Consider the following 17063-nt stretch of genomic DNA (forward strand, 5'->3'; position numbering starts at 1 on the left):
AATAGCCTAATAACTCGAATAGCCTAATAACTAATAGCCTAATAACTCTAATAGCCTAATGACTCTAATAGCCTAATGACTAATAGCCTAACAACACGAATAGCCTAATAACTAATAGCCTAATAACTCTAATAGCCTAATAACTCTAATAACCTACTAACTCTAATAGCCTAATAACTAATAGCCTAACAACTCTAATAGCCTAATAACTCTAATAGCCTAATAACTCTAATAGCCTAACAACTCTAATAACTAATAGCCTAATAACTCTAATAGCCTAATAACTAATAATAGCCTAACAACTCTAATAACCTAATAACTCTAATAGCCTAACAACTCGAATAGCCGAATAACTAATAGCCTAACAACTCTAATAGCCTAATAACTCTAATAGCCTAGTAACTCTAATAGCCTAACAACTCTAATAGCCTAATAACTAATAGCCTAACAACTCGAATAGCCTAATAACTCTAATAGCCTAATAACTCTAATAGCCTAACAACTCTAATAGCCTAATAACTCTAATAGCCTAACAACTCTAATAGCCTAATAACTAATAGCCTAATAACTCTAATAGCCTAACAACTCTAATAGCCTAACAACTCTAATAGCCTAATAACTCTAATAGCCTAATAACTAATAGCCTAATAACTAATAGCCTAATAACTAATAGCCTAATAACTCTAATAGCCTAACAACTCTAATAGCCTAACAACTCTAATAGCCTAATAGCCTAATAACTAATAGCCTAACAACTCTAATAGCCTAATAACTCTAATAGCCTAATAACTCTAACAACTCTAATAGCCTAACTTGATCCTACTGCTATGACTGGATAGAGAGAGATCCTACTGCTATGACTGGATAGAGCGAGGCTTTAGCTACGATCCCTTTCACATCTCTCTCCATCGCTCATATCACTTGCTGCTGTTTACTGTTACTATGAGTATTAGCTGACCATGGTGCATGTTCAAAATGACAACCAGCTAACGTTAGCTAACTACGCTGTCTAGTAGTTTTCTAGCTAGCTAGCACAGTAGCTAATATAGCTAGCACCACAGATGAAAGGGTAAGTTGTCGTAACAGGTCACATAGCTATCTGCTTAGTTATTAGAGTTATTAGTTATTGGGCTATATTTAGTTATTAGAATATTAGAGTTATTAGTTATTAAGAAGGACAATTCATTCCTACCAGTGCCCCAGGAGATGTTGACTAGCTAGCTGCCAGCCACGCCAACTGGGTTAGGAGTCAGCAGAGCCTCTTGTCTGTCCTAACTAAGGCTGCTTTCCAAATGGCCCTCTCTTCCCCATGTAGTGCACTACTGTTGACCTGGGCCCTCTATAGTCCACTACTGTTGACCTGGGTCCTCTATAGTCCACTACTGTTGACCTGGGCCCTCTATAGTCCACTACTGTTGACCTGGGCCCTCTATAGTCCACTACTGTTGACCTGGGCCCTCTATAGTCCACTACTGTTGACCTGGGCCCATAAAAGTATAAAACAACCAGAATGGGGAAAAAAACATTGAAATTACTTAGAAAGTATGTGATGTAATACTAGCCTAATAACTATTTTAGCCTAATAACTAATAATAGCCCAATAACTATAATAACTAATAATAGCTTAATAACTAATAATGGCCCAATAACTATAATAACTAATAATAGCTTAATAACTAATAATAGCTTAATAACTAATAATAGCTTAATAACCAATAATAGCCTAATAACTATAATAACTAATAATAGCTTAATAACTAATAATAGCCTAATAACTAATAACTCTAATATTCTAATAACTAAATATAGCCCAATAACTAATAACTAAATATAGCTTAAACAATCTAATAGCCTAATAACTAACATTAGCCTAATAACTCATAATAGCCTAATAACTAATAACTCTAATAGTCTAATAACGAAATATAGCCCAATCGAATAGCCAAATAACTAATAACTCTAATAACTAATAATAGCCCAATAACTAATAACTCTAATAACTATATATAGCCTAATCAATCTAATAGCTTAATAACTAATAATAGCCTAATAACTCATAATAGCCTAATAATTAACAACTCTAATAGCCTAATAACTAATAATAGCCTGATAACTCGAATTGCCTAATAACTAATACTAGCCTAATAATTAATAACTAATAATTGCCTAATAATTACTAACGAATAATAGCCTAACAACTCTAATAGCCTAATAATGAATAATAGCCGAACAACTATAATAGCCTAATAACTCTAATAGCCTAATAACTCTAATAGCCTAATAACTAATAGCCTAATAACTCTAATAGCCTAATAACTAATAATAGCCTAATAACTAATAATAGCCTAATAACTAATAATAGCCTGATAACTCGAATTGCCTAATAACTAATACTAGCCTAATAATTAATAACTAATAATAGCCTAACAACTCTAATAGCCTAATAACTCTAATAGCCTAACAACTCGAATAGCCTAATAACTCTAATAGTCTAACAACTCGAATAGCCTAATAACTCTAATAACTAATAGCCTAACAACTCGAATAGCCTAATAACTAATAGCCTAATAACCGTAATAGCCTAATAACTCTAATAGCCTAACAACTCTAATAACTAATAGCCTAATAACTCTAATAGCCTAATAACTAATAGCCTAATAACTCTAATAGCCTAATAACTCTAATAGCCTAACAACTCTAATAGCCTAATAACTCTAATAGCCTAACAACTCTAATAGCCTAACAACTCTAATAGCCTAATAACTAATAGCCTAATAACTCTAATAGCCTAATAACTCTAATAGCCTAATAACTCTAATAGCCTAACAACTCTAATAGCCTAATAACTAATAGCCTAATAACTATAATAGCCTAATAACTCTAATAACTAATAGCTAGCTTAGCTAGCTTGCTTATTCCATGCATCTTTTTTTAAAACCTTTATTTAACTAGGCAAGTCAATTAAGAACAAATTCTTATTTTCAATGACAGCCTAGGAACAGTGGGTTAACTGCCTGTTCAGGGGCAGAACGACAGATTTGTACCTTGTCATCTCGGGGGTTTGAACTTGCAACCTTCCGGTTACTAGTCCAACGCTCTAACCACTAGGCTACCCTGCTGCCCTCATCTCTGGGCACATCGACACAAGCCTTATTATTACTGAATGAATTAAACTATTATTTGCTAAATGTCACTGCGTCAATTCATCCATTTCTCAATACTGGAGAATGAGCTAGCTTGCCACTGCTGATTTTCCCAGCCAGACATTCCAGGCAGTGCAGTGCTCGTGGCTCAGGCAGTGCAGTGCTCGTGGCTCAGGTAGCTCAGTGCTCGTGGCTCAGGCAGTGCAGTGCTGGTGGCTCAGGCAGTGCAGTGCTGGTGGCTCAGGCAGTGCAGTGCTGGTGGCTCAGGCAGTGCAGTGCTCGTGACTCAGGCAGTGCAGTGCTCAGTGGCTCAGGCAGTGCAGTGCACGTGGCTCAGGCAGTGCAGTGCTCAGTGGCTCAGGCAGTGCAGTGCTGGTGGCTCAGGCAGTGCAGTGCTCGTGGCTCAGGCAGTGCAGTGCTCAGTGGCTCAGGCAGTGCAGTGCTCGTGGCTCAGGTAGTGCAGTGCTCAGTGGCTCAGGCAGTGCAGTGCTCGTGGCTCAGGCAGTGCAGTGCTCGTGGCTCAGGCAGTGCAGTGCTCAGTGGCTCAGGCAGTGCAGTGCTCGTGGCTCAGGTATCTCAGTGCTCGTGGCTCAGGCAGTGCAGTGCTGGTGGCTCAGGCAGTGCAGTGCTCGTGGCTCAGGCAGTGCAGTGCTGGTGGCTCAGGCAGTGCAGTGCTCGTGGCTCAGGCAGTGCAGTGCACGTGGCTCAGGCAGTGCAGTGCTCAGTGGCTCAGGCAGTGCAGTGCTCGTGGCTCAGGCAGTGCAGTGCTCGTGGCTCAGGCAGTGCAGTGCTCAGTGGCTCAGGCAGTGCAGTGCTCGTGGCTCAGGCAGTGCAGTGCTCAGTGGCTCAGGCAGTGCAGTGCTCGTGGCTCAGGTATCTCAGTGCTCGTGGCTCAGGCAGTGCAGTGCTGGTGGCTCAGGCAGTGCAGTGCTGGTGGCTCAGGCAGTGCAGTGCTGGTGGCTCAGGCAGTGCAGTGCTCGTGACTCAGGCAGTGCAGTGCTCAGTGGCTCAGGCAGGCAGTGCAGTGCACGTGGCTCAGGCAGTGCAGTGCTGGTGGCTCAGGCAGTGCAGTGCTGGTGGCTCAGGCAGTGCAGTGCTCGTGGCTCAGGCAGTGCAGTGCTCAGTGGCTCAGGCAGTGCAGTGCTGGTGGCTCAGGCAGTGCAGTGCTCGTGGCTCAGGCAGTGCAGTGCTCAGTGGCTCAGGCAGTGCAGTGCTCGTGGCTCAGGCAGTGCAGTGCTCAGTGGCTCAGGCAGTGCAGTGCAGTGCAGTGCTGGTGGCTCAGGCAGTGCAGTGCTGGTGGCTCAGGCAGTGCAGTGCTCGTGGCTCAGGCAGTGCAGTGCTCAGTGGCTCAGGCAGTGCAGTGCTCGTGGCTCAGGCAGTGCAGTGCTCGTGGCTCAGGCAGTGCAGTGCTCAGTGGCTCAGGCAGTGCAGTGCTCGTGGCTCAGGCAGTGCAGTGCTCGTGGCTCAGGCAGTGCAGTGCTCAGTGTGGCTGTGGCAGTGCAGTGCTCGTGGCTCAGGCAGTGCAGTGCTCGTGGCTCAGGCAGTGCAGTGCTCTGGTGGCTCAGGCAGTGCAGTGGCTCAGGCAGTGCAGTGCTGGTGGCTCAGGCAGTGCAGTGCTGGTGGCTCAGGCAGTGCAGTGCTCGTGGCTCAGGCAGTGCAGTGCTGGTGGCTCAGGCAGTGCAGTGCTCGTGGCTCAGGCAGTGCAGTGCTCGTGGCTCAGGCAGTGCAGTGCTCAGTGGCTCAGGCAGTGCAGTGCTCGTGGCTCAGGCAGTGCAGTGCTCGTGGCTCAGGCAGTGCAGTGCTCGTGGCTCAGGCAGTGCAGTGCTCGTGGCTCAGGCAGTGCAGTGCTCAGTGGCTCAGGCAGTGCAGTGCTCGTGGCTCAGGCAGTGCAGTGCTCGTGGCTCAGGCAGTGCAGTGCTGGTGGCTCAGGCAGTGCAGTGCTCGTGGCTCAGGCAGTGCAGTGCTGGTGGCTCAGGCAGTGCAGTGCTGGTGGCTCAGGCAGTGCAGTGCTCGTGGCTCAGGCAGTGCAGTGCTGGTGGCTCAGGCAGTGCAGTGCAGGTGGCTCAGGCAGTGAGTGGTGGTGGCTCAGGCAGTGAGTGGTGGCTGGCCTAGCAGCAGCTTTGCTATGTAGAGCGACATAGACAGAGAAGGGCCGACAGCCGATAGACTAGAAAAGGTCAATACTGGCCCGATATATCGGCTTGGATGATTATCGGTCGTTCTCAACTACACGGAGCTACACAGAGCTACATAGAGCTACACAGGGCTACATAGAGCTACACAGGGCTACATAGAGCTACACAGGGCTACATAGAGCTACATAGAGCACAGGCAGGTCTTTTTAGAGATGGCTTCCCAAGCAGTCTCTCTCTCCACATCTCCCCCTCTCTCTATCCCTCTCTCTCTCCACATCTCCCCCCTCTCTCTATCCCTCTCTCTCTCCACATCTCCCCTTCTCTCTATCATTCTCTCTCTCCCTTCCCTCCCTTCCATCTTTCTTTCTCTCTCTCTCTCTCCACACCTCACCCCCCCTCTCTCTCTCCCTCTTTCTCATCCACATCCTACCTCCTCTCTATCTCTCTCTCTCTCTCTCTCTCCACACCTCACCCCCCCCTCTCTCTCTCCCTTCCTCTTTCTCATCCACATCCTACCTCCTCTCTCTCTCTCTCTCTCTCTCTCCCCCCCTTCCCTTCCCTTCCCTTCCCTTCCCTTCCCTTCCCTTCCCCCTTCCCTTCCCTTCCCTTCCCTTCCCTTCCCTCCCTCTCTCTCTCTCTCTCTCTCTCTCTCTCTCTCATCCAACCCTATGCCTCTCATTCACATGCTGCTAGCTGTTGGTTCATTCACTAAGTCAGTTTAATACAGTACATTATCCTATGGTTCATTCACTAAGTCGGGTTAATACATTATCCTCTGGTTCATTCACTAAGTCAGCTCAATGCATTATCCTCTGGTTCATTCACTAAGTCAGCTTAATGCATTATCCTCTGATTCATTCACTGCGTCAGTTTAATACATTATCCTCTGGTTCATTCACCAAGTAAGTTTAATACATTATCATCTGGTTCATTCACTAAGTCAGTTTAATGCATTATCCTCTGGTTCATTCACTAAGTAAGGTTAATACATTATCCTCTGGTTCATTCACTAAGTCAGTTTAATGCATTATCCTCTGGTTCATTCACTAAGTCGGGTTAATACATTATCCTCTGGTTCATTCACTGAGTCAGCTTAATGCATTATCCTCTGGTTCATTCACTGAGTCAGTTTAATACATTATCATCTGGTTCATTCACTAAGTCAGTTTAATGCATTATCCTCTGGTTCATTCACTAAGTCAGTTGAATGCATTATCCTCTGGTTCATTCAGGATCTACAGAGACAGGATGTGTTGGGTCTTTTTATGTGGTGGCCTTCCTTCATATACTGACCACAATAGTGAGTCATGTCTTCCTGAATCCAAGTTCTCCTCTCCTCTCCTGTCATCTCTTCTCCATCCTCTCCTCTCCTCTCCTCTCCTCTCCTCTCCTCTCCTCTCCTCTCCTCTCCTCTCCTCCTCTCCTCTCCTCTCTCCTCTCTCCTCTCCTCTCCTCTCCTTCCTCTCCTCATCTCTTCTCCCTCCTCTCCTCTCCTGTCATCTCTCTTCTCTTCTCTCTCCTCTCCTCTCCTTTCATCTCCTCTCCTCTCTTCTCTTCTCTCTCTCTCTCTCTCCTCCCTCTCCTCTCCTGTCATCTCTTCTCCCTCCTCTCCTGTCATCTCTTCTCTCTCCTCCTCTCCTGTCATCTCTTCTCTCCTCTCCTGTCATCTCTTCTCCCTCCTCTCCTCTTCTCTCTCTCTCCTCCTCTCCTGTCCTCTTCTCTCTCTCTCCTCTCCTCTCCTCTCCTGTCATCTCTTCTCTCTCCTCCTCTCCTCTCTTGTCATCTCTTCTCCCTCCTCTCCTGTCATCTCTTCTCCCTCCTCTCCTGTCATCTCTCCTCTCCTCTCCTCTCTCTCCTCTCCTCTCCTCTCTCTGTCTCTCCTCTCCTCTCCTCTCCTCTCCTCTCCTCTCCTCTCCTCTCTCCTCTCTCTCCTCTCTCCCTCCTCTCTCCTGTCTCCTCATCTCTCTCTCTCCTCTCCTCTCTCCTGTCATCTCTTCTCTCTCTCCTCTCCTCTCCTCTCCTCTCCTCTCCTCTCCTCTCCTCTCCTCTCCTCTCCTCTCCCTCTCTCCCTCCTCTCCCTCCTCTCCTCCCTCTCCCTCTCCTCCTCCCCTCCCCTCTCCTCTCCTCTCCTCTCCCTCCCTCCCCTCCCTCCTCTCCCCCTCCCTCTCCCCTCTCCTCTCCTCCCTCTCCTCTCCTCTCCTCTCCCTCCTCCTCTCCCTCTCCTCTCCTCTCCCCTCTCCTCTCCTCTCCTCTCCTCTCCTCTCCTCTCCTCTCCCTCTCCTCTCCTCTCCTCTCCTCTCCTCTCCTCTCCTCTCCTCTCCTCTCCTCTCCCTCCTCTCCTCTCCTCTCCTCTCCTCTACCCTCCCATCTCCCCTCCCTCCCCTCTCTCCTCTCCTCTCCTCTCCTCTCTCTCTTCTCCTCTCCCCTCTCCCTCCCCTCCCCTCTCCTCTCCTCTCCTCCCTCTCCTCCTCTCCTCTCCTCTCCTCTCCTCTCCTCTCCCTCCTCTCCTCTCCTCTCCTCTCCTCTCCTCTCCTCTCTTCTCCTCTCCTCTTCCTGAACCCAGGTCACCCCTTTAACTCTGCTGTGTGTTTCTACATCAAGTCCATGTCAAACCATGACATAACCAACCAGAGTACACAATCTGCTCTGAAAAACACAGGGGAGGGTATATAGGGAATAGGGTGTCATTTGAGCCACAGCAGGGATAATGTGCTCCTGACTGTAGTTGTGCCAGAGATCCTGACTGACGTTGTTTCGGTGTCATCGCGGCCAACGTGTGGGTGGATGAGGTGGGTAGGTGCACCTGGACCTCACTGGGTGTGTGTGTGTGTGTGTGTGTGTGTGTGTGTGTGTGTGTGTGTGTGTGTGTGTGTGTGTGTGTGTGTGTGTGTGTGTGTGTGTGTGTGTGTGTTTGTGTGTGTGCGTACTGTAGGTGTGTAAGTGCGTAGGTGTGTGTGTACCTGGTCCTTGCAGGCCCCAGTACAAAGGAAATCTAGCAATGCCTCTAACAGCTTTATCAGCTCGGTCCAAGGGTTCAGAGACAGCCTGGAGAGGGGAGTGGACCAACTGGTTTAGTGGCTAGCTGCTCTGACGGGGACTACAGGCAGGCAGACAGGCAGGTATCCAGCCTGACCACAGCATCTGATAGAAGGGATGTATCCCAAATGACACCAATTCCACACAGGGCTCTGGTCAAGAGTCGTGCACTATGAAGGTAACAGGGTATCATTTGGGACGCACTGCCGAGTGTTCAGAAAGCTTCCTTCACTCAGGCCCCTCTCTCTACACCTTAGCCTGACATCTCTATCCACGCTGATACCTCTAACATACCCTTTAATCTAAATATATCCAGTATCCAGTACCTCTAACATACCCTTTAATCTAAATATATCCACCCTGATACCTCTAACATACCCTTTAATCTAAATATATCCAGTATCCAGTACCTCTAACATACCCTTTAATCTAAATATATCCAGTATCCAGTACCTCTAACATACCCTTTAATCTAAATATATCCAGTATCCAGTACCTCTAACATACCCTTTAATCTAAATATATCCAGTATCCAGTACCTCTAACATACCCTTTAATCTAAATATATCCAGTATCCAGTACCTCTAACATACCCTTTAATCTAAATATATCCAGTATCCAGTACCTCTAACATACCCTTTAATCTAAATATATCCAGTATCCAGTACCTCTAACATACCCTTTAATCTAAATATATCCAGTATCCAGTACCTCTAACATACCCTTTAATCTAAATATATCCAGTATCCAGTACCTCTAACATACCCTTTAATCTAAATATATCCAGTATCCAGTACCTCTAACATACCCTTTAATCTAAATATATCCAGTATCCAGTACCTCTAACATACCCTTTAATCTAAATATATCCAGTATCCAGTACCTCTAACATACCCTTTAATCTAAATATATCCAGTATCCAGTACCTCTGAGCTCAAATGACTCAGAAACACGTTATATCATGTTAAATGTGTATCAGGTTTAAACCTTGTGGAAGAGTTTGTTTGTGTCGTGTTGAGATTTCCATATACGAGCACACACACACACACACACACACACACACACACACATTCAGTGTTTGGTGGAATGGGGTCAAAGGTGACTCACCCATTTCCTGGGTCTGCCTCTCGGTCTCTTCTCTCCAGAGGCCAGGGCTTTCTGCAAAGCAAACACAAGACTCGTCATTAGACACAACATATAGAAACTAAATCTAGAAATAAATCTAGAAAAATATAAAGAAATAAATCTAGAAATACATCTAGAAAAATATAAAGAAATAAATCTAGAAATAAATCTAGAAATAAATCTAGAAAAATATAAAGAAATAAATCTAGAAATAAATCTAGAAATAAATCTAGAAAAATATAAAGAAATAAATCTAGAAATAAATCTAGAAAAATATAAATAAATAAATCTAGAAATAAATCTATAAAAATATTAAGAAATAAATCCAGAAATAAATCTAGAAATAAATCTAGCAATAAATCTAGAACAAAATCGAGAAATAAATCTAGAAATAAATCTCATATATGATAGTTGTTATTTATTTATCCCCCCTGCAGGATAACAGAAAAAACAAGGGAGAAAGGGATGGAGAGGGGGGGTGGAGTAGGAGAGGAACGGGTTCTACATAGAACCTAAAAGGGTTCTACATAGAACCTAAAAGGGTTCTACATAGAACCTAAAAGGGTTCTTCAAAGGGTTTTCCTATGGGGAGAGCCAAATAACCGTTCTGGAACCCTTCTTTCTAAGGGTGTATAACTGATTGTAAGTGGCTCTGGATAAGAGTATCTGCTACATTTCAAAGATGTACCTGTTTCCTCCCCTCCCTCCCTCCCTCCCTCCCTCCCTGCGTTATATCAGAGGAGTATCAGCAAGATAAGCAGGTATGTCAGACAGGAAGTGACATCTTGTTCCAGTCTTTGAGCTGGTCCGAACACTACCAGCTTCACTGTAATCAGTCCACTATGGGCCCTGGTCAAAAGTACACTCTTTAGAAAAAAGGGTTCCAAAAGGTTCTTCCACTGTCTCCCACAGGAGAACCCTTTTTGGTTCCAGGTAGAACTCTTTTGGGTTCCAGGTAGAACTCTTTTGGGTTCCATGTAGAACTCTTTTGGGTTCCATGTAGAACTCTTTTGGGTTCCATGTAGTTGGGTTATCGCTGCACCTGCGATAAAATCAGATATGTGTACGTGACCAATAACATTTAATTAACTGTCTCAGACGGTAGAGCAAAACTGCTTCTTCTTCTCGTGTCTCTGTGACTGCCTCGTCCTCCTCCTCTTCCTCTCCCTCCTCTACCTCCTCCTTTTCTACCTCCTCCTCTTCCACCTCCTCTACCTCCTCCTTTTCTACCTCCTCCTCCTCTTCCACCTCCGCCTCCTCCTCTCCCTCCTCTTCCACCTCCTACTCCTCATCCACCTCTTCCACCTCCTCTCCCTCCTCTTCTACCTCTTCCACCTCCTCTCCCTCCTCTTCTACCTCTTCCACCTCCTCTCCCTCCTCTTCTACCTCCTCCTTCACCTCCTTCTCTTCTACCTCCTCCTCCTCTTCAACCTCCTCCTCCTCTTCCAACTCCTCCTCCTCTCCCTCCTCTTCCACCTCATCGTCTCCCTCCTCTTCCACCCCCTCCTCTCCCTCCTCTTCTACCTCATTGTCTCCCTCCTCTTCCACCTCCTCCTCTCCCTCCTCCTCCCCCTCCTCTTCCACCTCCTCCTCCTCTTCCTCCTCCTCCTCCTCTCCCTCCTCTTCTTCCTCCTCCTTCACCTCCTTCTCTTCTACCTCCACCTCCTCCTCCTCCACCTCCTCCTCCTCTCCCTCCTCCCAGGTTCCAGGGGAATTCTAGTCTAGGTATCCCTTACCCAACCAAACAGGAATGCACATTAAATATAGTCCTCTCCCTCCTCTTCTACCTCCTCCTTCACCTCCTTCTCTTCTACCTCCACCTCCTCCTCCTCCACTCCCTCCTCTTCCAGGTCCTAGGTCCCAGGGGAATTCTAGTCTAGGTATCCCTTACCCAACCAAACAGGAATGCACAGTAAATATAGTCCTCTCCCTCCTCTTCTACCTCCTCCTTCACCTCCTTCTCTTCTACCTCCACCTCCTCCTCCTCCACTCCCTCCTCTTCCAGGTCCCAGGGGAATTCTAGTCTAGGTATCCCTTACCCAACCAAACAGGACTGCACAGTAAATATAGTCCTCTCCCTCCACTTCTACCTCCTCCTTCACCTCCTTCTCTTCTACCTCCACCTCCTCCTCCTCCACTCCCTCCTCTTCCAGGTCCCAGGGGAATTCTAGTCTAGGTATCCCTTACCCAACCAAACAGGACTGCACAGTAAATATAGTCCTCTCCCTCCACTTCTACCTCCTCCTTCACCTCCTTCTCTTCTACCTCCACCTCCTCCTCCTCCACTCCCTCCTCTTCCAGGTCCCAGGGGAATTCTAGTCTAGGTATCCCTTACCCAACCAAACAGGAATGCACGGTAAATATAGCGTGGCTTTGTGATGGTAACTGAGTCAATCTGAGTGTAGTGATGACTGGGTGGAAAACTATGTTATGTTGTACTTAGCAGGAAAGGCATTGATGAATGGCCAATGCAATTTCCCTTGAAGGCCTCCATTATCAGCCAAATAGTGATCATTTTGTGCAAAAAAACCTCCAATTCAGACAGGCTCACCGGGCTAAAGATGGACCATCACCTCTTACCGTCCTATGGCCAGTCCTCCACTGTCTCAGAGAGATCCCCTCTGCAGGTGGCTCGTCTCACAGCCTCATCTCTCTGCTGAGATTATCTCTTATCTGCCCAACACACACACACACACACACACACACCCCTACCGCTCTCGAGGTTACTAGCCTATCAGTCACCTAACGTCAAAGCACAGACTGGAGCCAACTACATCCCAACAAGCCTACAGGACTAAAAGGTAGTGAGATGATGATTCACAGACTAGAGCCAACTACATCCCAACAAGCCTACAGGACTAAAAGGTGATGATGATGATGATCCACAGACTAGAGCCAACTACATCCCAACAAGCCTACAGGACTAAAAGGTGGTGAGATGATGATTCACAGAATAACACATTTTATGTTGACATTTTTTTCCTCAGGGACGTTTTCAACTTGTGTCTGAAGACGAACTTGAATTTTCTACATTCCACCCTTATTCCCATGGTGTGCTGCAGACAGGCGAGATGCCCCCAGACAGGGGCCATGTCTCAGATTCCACCCTATTCCCTAATTAGTGCGCTACTTCTGACCAGAGGCATTTGGGACACAGAACATGTTTCCAGCAGGGACTCAGTCAGACTGGAACTTGGCTGGAACAAATTCTTATTTTCAATGACAGCCTTCAGGGAGTTCAGGGATTCGAACTTGCAACCTTTCGGTTATTAGTCCAATGCTCTAACCACTAGGCTACCTGCCACCCCTAACAACAGGAGGAGGAGGACAGGTTGAGGACAGGAAGAGGAGGACAGGTTGAGGACAGGAGGAGGAGGACAGGAGGAGGACAGGAGGAGGAGGACAGGAGGAGGAAGACAGGAGGAGCAGAACAGGAGGAGGAGGACAGGAAGTGGAGTAGGAGTAGGGCAGGAGGAGGAGAGGTCGGAGGAGGTCAGGAGGTGGTTTAGGACAGGAGAACAGGAGGAGAGGAGGAGGAGAAAGAGGTGGGTTTAAATGAGCAGACTGGTACACTGTATATGGATGAGGATCCAACAATGACTGCCGCTGCTCAGTGGAGAATATCTATACTATATATACTGCTCAAAAAAATTAAGGGAACACTAAAATAACACATCCTAGATCTCAATGAATGAAATATTCTTATTAAATACTTTTTTCTTTACATAGTTGAATGTGCTGACAACAAAATCACACAAAAATGAGCAATGGAAATCAAATTTATCAACCCATGGAGGTCTGGATTTGGAGTCACACTCAAAATTAAAGTGGAAAACCACACTACAGGCTGATCCAACTTTGATGTAATGTCCTGAAAAAACAAGTCTAAATGAGGCTCAGTAGTGTGTGTGGCCTCCTCGTGCCTGTATGACCTCCCTACAACGCCTGGGCGTGCTCCTGATGAGGTGGCGGATGGTCTCCTGAGGGATCTCCTCCCAGACCTGGACTAAAGCATCCGCCAACTCCTGGACAGTCTGTGGTGCAACGTGGCGTTGGTGGATGGAGCGAGACATGATGTCCCAGATGTGCTCAATTGGATTCAGGTCTGGGGAACGGGCGGGCCAGTCCATAGCATCAATGCCTTCCTCTTGCAGGAACTGCTGACACACTCCAGCCACATGAGGTCTAGCATTGTCTGGCATTAGGAGGAACCCAGGGCCAACCGCACCAGCATATGGTCTCCCAAGGGGTCTGAGGATCTTATCCCGGTACCTAATGGCAGTCAGGCTACCCCTGGCGAGCACATGGAGGGCTGTGCGGCCACCCAAAGAAATGCCACCCCACACCATGACTGACCCAGCGACAAACCGGTCATGCTGGAGGATATTGCAGGCAGCAGAACGTTCTCCACGGCGTCTCCAGACTGTCACATGTTCTCAGTGTGAACCTGCTTTCATCTGTGAAGAGCACAGGGCGCCAGTGGCAAATTTACCAATCTTGGTGTTCTCTGGCAAATGCCAAACGTCCTGCACGGTGTTGGGCTGTAAGCACAACCCTCACCTGTGGACATCGGGCCCTCATACCACCCTCATGGAGTCTGTTTCTGACCGTTTGAGCAGACACATGCACATTTGTGGCCTGCTGGAGGTCATTTTGCAGGGCTCTGGCAGTGCCCCTCCTTGCACAAAGGCGGAGGTAGCGGCCCTGCTGCTGGGTTGTTGCCCTCCTACGGCCTCCTCCACATACTGGCCTGTCTCCTGGTAGCGCCTCCATGCTCTGGACACTACGCTGACAGACACAGCAAACCTTCTTGCCATAGCTCGCATTGATGTGCCATCCTGGATGAGCTGCACTACCTGAGCCACTTGTGTGGGTTGTAGACTCCGTCTCATGCTACCACTAGAGAGAAAGCACCGCCAGCATTGAAAAGTGACCAAAACATCAGCCAGGAAGCATAGGAACTGAGAAGTAGTCTGTGGTCCCCACCTGCAGAACCACTCCTTTATTGGGGGTGTCTTGCTAAATGCATATAATTCCCACCTGTTGTCTATTCCATTTGCACAACGGCATGTGAAATGTATTGTCAATCAGTGTTGCTTCCTAAGTGGACAGTTTGATTTCACAGAAGTGTGATTGACTTGGAGTTACATTGTGTTGTTTAAGTGTTCCCTTTATTTTTTTGAGCAGTGTATATATATCATGTCATCTAGACAGAGGTACTGAAGGGAGGATCACAGGAGGTGGAGAAGGACAGGAGGAGGACAGGAGGAGGACAGGAGGAGGACAGGAGGAGGAGAAGGACAGGAGGAGGACAGGAGGAGGAGAAGGACAGAAGGTGGAGGAGGTCAGGAGGAGGAGGACAGGAGGAGGAGGAGGACAGGAGGAGGAGGAGGACGACAGGAGGAGGACAGGAGGAGGAGGACAGGAGGAGGAGGAGGAGGACAGGAGGAGGACAGGAGGAGGAGAAGGACAGAAGGTGGAGGAGGTCAGGAGGAGGAGGACAGGAGGAGGAGGAGGAGGAGGACAGGAGGAGGAGGGGGACGACAGGAGGAGGAGGAGGAGGAGGACAGGAGGAGGAGGACAGGAGGAGGAGGAGGAGGACAGGAGGAGGAGGAGGAGGACAGGAGGAGGAGGACAGGAGGAGGAGGAGGACAGGAGGAGGAGGACAGGAGGAGGAGGAGGACAGGAGGAGGAGAAGGACAGGAGGAGGACAGGAGGAGGAGAAGGACAGGAGGAGGAGGACAGGAGGAGGAGGACAGGAGGTGAGGGACAGGAGGAGGAGGATAGGAGTACTGAAGGGAGGATCACACTAATCTCCACAACGCTGGGTGGCCTTGGAGCCTGATTATAATACAATGTTAATGACTGGAATGATTGAATGCCTAACTTGGGGATACAAGTTTCCACATATCCAAGGCTGTGACAGCCAACTAATACCTAAATACATCATCTGATATGATCATGTTACAACACGTTTAAACCACTGAGGCCAGAATTAACACGGCACAATGCTTTGGATAGGTCAGAATCTTAGCCAATCCTAAGGCCATAATTAACAAGGCACAATGCTTTGGATAGGCCAGAATCTTAGCCAATCCTAAGGCCATAATTAACAAGGCACAATGCTTTGGATAGGTCAGAATCTTAGCCAATCCTAAGGCCATAATTAACAAGGCACAATGCTTTGGATAGGTCAGAATCTTAGCCAATCCTAAGGCCATAATTAACAAGGCACAATGCTTTGGATAGGTCAGAATCTTAGCCAATCCTAACTCCTAGTTTAGATGAAAACATCACTCACCATAACTGTTACGATTGTCCATAACTCAGGCTGCTTCCTAAAAAGGCACCCTATTCCCTATATAGTACACTACTTTAGACCAGAGCCCTATTCCCTATATAGTACACTACTATAGACCAGAGCCCTATTCCCTATATAGTACACTACTTTAGACCAGAGCCCTATTCCCTATATAGTGCACCACTATAGACCAGAGCTCTATTCCCTATATAGTGCACTACTTTAGACCAGAGCCCTATATAGTGCACCACTATAGACCAGAGCTCTATTACTTTAGACCAGAGCCCTATTCCCTATATAGTGCACTACTTTAGACCAGAGATAGTGCACCAGAGCCCTATTAGACCAGAGCCCTATTCCCTATAGTGCACTACTTTAGACCAGAGCCCTATTCCCTATCTAGTGCACTACTTTAGACCAGAGCCCTATTCCCTATTCCCTATAGTGCACCACTATAGACCAGACCTATTCCTATAGACCAGAGCCCTATTCCCTATATAGTAGCCCTACTACTTTAGACCAGAGCCCTACTTTAGACCAGAGCCCTATTCCCTATCTAGTGCACTACTTTAGACCAGAGCCCTATTCCCTATATTGTGCACCACCATAGACCAGAGCCCTATTCCCTATATAGTACACTACTTTAGACCAGAGCCCTATTCCCTATATAGTGCACTACTTTATAGTTTCACTACTTTGCCCTGTACATCAAGCCCTGTACATCATGCCCTGTACATCATGCCTTGACATCAAGCCCTGTTCATCAAGCCCTGTATAACAAGCAGCCCTGTACAGTGAGGGAAAAAAGTATTTGATCCCCTGCTGTACGTTTGCCCACTGACAAAGAAATGATCAGTCTATAATTTTAATGGTGGGTTTATTTGAACAGTGAGAGACAGAATAACAACAAAAAAATCCAGAAAATCACGTCAAAAATGTTATAAATTGATTTGCATTTTATTAATGAGGGAAATAGTTATTTGACCCCCTCTCAATCAGAAAGATTTCTGTCTCCCAGGTGTCTTTTATACAGGTAACGAGCTGAGATTAAGAGCACACTCTTAAAGGTAGTGCTCGTAATCTCACCTTGCTACCTGTATAAAAGACACCTGTCTACAGAAGCAATCAATCAATCAATCAGACAGATTCCAAGCTCTCCACCATGGCCAGAACCAAAGAGCTCTCCAAGGATGTCAGGGACAAGATTGTAGACCTACACAAGGCTGGAATGGGCTACAAGACCATCGCCAAGCAGCTTGGTGAGAAGGTGACAACAGTTCAACAGACAACAGGCGCGATTATTCGCAGCTGGGATCATAGTCA

General features: G+C 47.0%; 1 protein-coding gene across 1 annotated transcript in view; it reads right to left on the reverse strand.

The window, feature by feature from the left end:
* Positions 1-17063, reverse strand: part of hmga2 (high mobility group AT-hook 2) — a 95483-nt gene that overhangs the window by 68025 nt on the left and 10395 nt on the right. The window contains exon 3 of the mRNA XM_042318108.1: positions 9422-9472. Coding sequence (XP_042174042.1) covers positions 9422-9472 — 51 coding nt within the window. The remainder of the gene's footprint in view (positions 1-9421; positions 9473-17063) is intronic.

The sequence above is a fragment of the Oncorhynchus tshawytscha genome, unplaced genomic scaffold, assembly GCF_018296145.1.
Source record: "Oncorhynchus tshawytscha isolate Ot180627B unplaced genomic scaffold, Otsh_v2.0 Un_contig_673_pilon_pilon, whole genome shotgun sequence".
In the NCBI taxonomy this organism is placed as follows: Eukaryota; Metazoa; Chordata; class Actinopteri; order Salmoniformes; family Salmonidae; genus Oncorhynchus; species Oncorhynchus tshawytscha.